Source organism: Phaeoacremonium minimum (assembly GCF_000392275.1).
Source record: "Phaeoacremonium minimum UCRPA7 unplaced genomic scaffold PA7_03_scaffold_598, whole genome shotgun sequence".
Lineage (NCBI taxonomy): Eukaryota > Fungi > Ascomycota > Sordariomycetes > Togniniales > Togniniaceae > Phaeoacremonium > Phaeoacremonium minimum.
In genome coordinates this window covers 1-3,131 of record NW_006921500.1, presented here as the reverse complement: position 1 = coordinate 3,131, position 3,131 = coordinate 1, and the positions used below count along the sequence as shown (strand labels likewise).

The 3,131-nt window shown below is 52.5% G+C and overlaps 1 protein-coding gene across 1 annotated transcript; it reads right to left on the bottom strand.

Annotated features, from left to right (window-relative positions):
* Positions 1–1,004: 1,004 nt before the first annotated feature.
* On the bottom strand, positions 1,005–2,262 carry UCRPA7_8559 (hypothetical protein; the record flags this gene model as incomplete). The annotated part of the gene is made up of 3 exons (XM_007921072.1): positions 1,005–1,274; positions 1,410–1,899; positions 2,120–2,262. The coding sequence occupies 3 exons, from the start codon at positions 2,260–2,262 to the stop codon at positions 1,005–1,007; spliced, it is 903 nt and encodes a 300-aa protein (XP_007919263.1).
* Positions 2,263–3,131: the final 869 nt, after the last annotated feature.

Sequence of the window (3,131 nt, the reverse complement as noted above, 5' to 3'; positions counted from 1 at the left end):
CTACATGCCAAGGTTGTGCTGAACAGTATAGAGTCATTCTTGAAACTCTTATACCAGTAAGCGCCTCGCGCTCCACGAGAAGACCGAAACGGCACTGACATCGAGAACAGCGGGGAGGGATGTAGCAGCAACATCGCTGCGGCAGCGCTGGAATAAGAAACATCACGCCAATGAAGACCAGACGAAGACCAGACGAAGACGAGACGATAGGGGAAGGCTGTCGTGCGCGCCGGGAGGGAGCAAGAAAAGGCCAATAAGACAGACCGTTGCGACGTGGAACGCGACAGGCAACCGCTTCAAGGAGCAGATAAGTAGATAGCCTTGAGCGTTATACGACTCCTCTAGCTCCTCAGCCGATAAATAGTAACTTACAGATTATTATTTACTCTATCTACCTCCTAAGTATCCTTCCCTTTTACTATCCTCCGTCCGTGCCCCTACCCCTAGCCCTTGCTTCGATCGAAATCAGTATAGGCCAGCAGTTGACAACTGTGTTTCACTGGTCAGTAGTCGATGCTCGTCTCTCCTCGGCTGGCTCGGTACAGGCTAGGTGGACATTGGGGGACGAACTTACTTGGCCTGTGTATATACCAGGTCGATTGAATATTGAACAAACGCGGGTATATGCCATGGGTGGACAAACAAGAACATGGAAACTGCCTGGACAATGCGAGGGGGCAGCAGGCGAGTTTGAGTCGTCTGCTTGAAGTGGTGTCCCGTCTGATTGGAAGGAAGCTTTTCAAGTTTCGGTATACGACACTAGACCAGATCGCTTTACACCTAAGCACGGGCGGTATTGGTAGCATTTCGGATCGAACGGCGGCGAGCGCTAGCAGCCTCATCCGGATCGCCGTCCGCGATGCGTTGCTTCTTGCCGTGATAGGCACGATCCTCGTGCTTCAGCCTGCCTGTGCGATTTGCTCATGTTATCTTCGTGCTCTGCCGCCTCTGCTCCCCTGTTCGTTGTCAACATTGACTGCGCACGAGCTCTCTCCAGCTGCATCCTAAGCAGCCTGCCGTTGTTTCATCGGGATCACGCCGTCTGGGAGAGGAGGGAACTCAAACTCGCGTTGCTGACAGCAGATGGCCTCCAGTTCGCGCATCAGGCCTTGGAACTTGGACACGGGGATCTCAATCTTCTCATTCAAAGCAGATATGTGGGCGTGGTTGTCGGGATTGGCAAAGTCGGCGAGGTCGAGCGTCATGGCTTGTGCATCGATGGTGTTGCCATCGCCATTATGGTCACGAGGCAGGCTGTCAGATCCCTGAATCAACTAGGGGAAACGAATGGATATGATCAGCAAACCGCTTTGAAAAATAAAAGGGGCGTGGTAATTCTGTATTGAGATTGGCGAACGTGTGCCTGTGAAATCTGGGGCAAGGGCGGGCGCGTCTTGTTTGATGCTTACCTCGTCGAATTCGAGGGATGTCGTGAAAAAACCATTGCTAAACATCGGACGGATCAGCCCGATGCGCATACCCCCTCTAGCCTGTAGCTTGTTGCAACCCTCAACTACCGCAAGCTTGACCGTGATTACGGCGCGAACGAGGCCGGTTGTGCCAATGATGTAGTCCTCCGCCTCGTCCTGGACATCGTCCCATGTCTGTGTGGAAGAAGCCACCAGGACGATCACGCTCGGCTGCACAGTCGAATTGCCGTCGGCGAAGCTTTGGTCGGGCACCTTGTAGCAGCCGTTGATCAGCTTGAGACTTATGCTGCCGCTTGGGCGGATTCCGTCCAGAAATGCCTTGCCGACGCCGTTTGGTTGAACCCGGAGCTGTTCCTTCTTGGCCTCGAGAGATTGAGAGATGAGGGCAGTGGCGACTCGGACGCCTTCTTGGTGTACCTTGCCGGGCATCTTGAACGTGGTGGTCTCGGTCGTAGGATCGTACTCGTAGCTAGAGCGAAAGAACCGACCGGTCAGCGAAACAGTGGGCAAACGGCCATGTCCTGAGGTGGAGGTATATTGTGTGCCAAGCAAGGAAAGTTGAAATGAGGGAAGAAGCGCCTTGGGCAGGTGATGACTTGCTAGCCCGAGCCCGAGCCCGAGCTGGGTGTCGTTGCGTCAAGAAAAGGACACGCAGCAGCAGAAAGAAGGGGAACCTGGGAAAAGCTTACCGGTGATCTCCAAACCTGATTTGGAACTCGGTGCTGTGGAATCCAGCAGGACTCAATTGCTCGGTGCGGATCTCAGACACCGGTAGCTTCTCCAAATCACGAGCGCCGACAGCAGAATTTGACGCAAACAGGGATGGGGACATTGATGTGGATATGGAGCATGTTGCTGTGGCATTGTGGAAAACACCTTGCGTCGTTGTATTTGCGTCTATGGATGCCTTTTCATCTGAGGCTTCTCGCATATCTTCTCCAACAAGCTCGCCCGCTCGTTGAAGAGAGGAAGAACGTGGCGAAAGCGGCAGCGGCAGCGACGAGGATGGCGAAGGCGAAGGCGATGAAGGCAATGCAGAGTGCGCTGGCATGCATCGCGGCCGGTCACACGAGAGTGCCACAGGAGCTGCCTCTGTCTTTTCTTCCATCATGACTTGTCGTCGGCAGCTGTCTGTTTGTCTGTCTGTCAGCCACCGCCGGAGCAGTCGTGTGTGATACGATACAGTACAGTACATGCTTACTTAGAGTGTGAGTGTAAGCCAGAGCCTAACCCTGAGCCTGGAACATCTGTGCACACGGAGAACTCTGTCTCTATGATGTTGATATGAAGACGTAAAAATACGATAAGAAGCAGAAAGCAAACAAAGGACAAATATTTTCGGTCTTTATTTGATGAAAGGAGGACAGCCGCTCCCTGCTCGAGGTCATTATCCTTGATAGGCTTCCGTATTAGCGGCTCACAAGCGCAAAGATCAGATCTCAAGATCTCTAGCGGCTCACAAGGAGAGCTCTAGCGGCGGCAGTTGATTCAAGGTCGATCAACCCTTCGCAGATTACTATATAACAATATAATCCTAGCAAGCGGCTTAAGATTGTGTCTCAACGCTGATCCCCTACAGTCTGGTGGGAACACTATGTTCCATAGAGAAAGATACTTCTACAAACAGTCGAGGCTAGATAGAGCAATAAAAAAATACTACGGGGCAAAAAACAGAACTTAGAGGAGATTGCGTTTCATCCC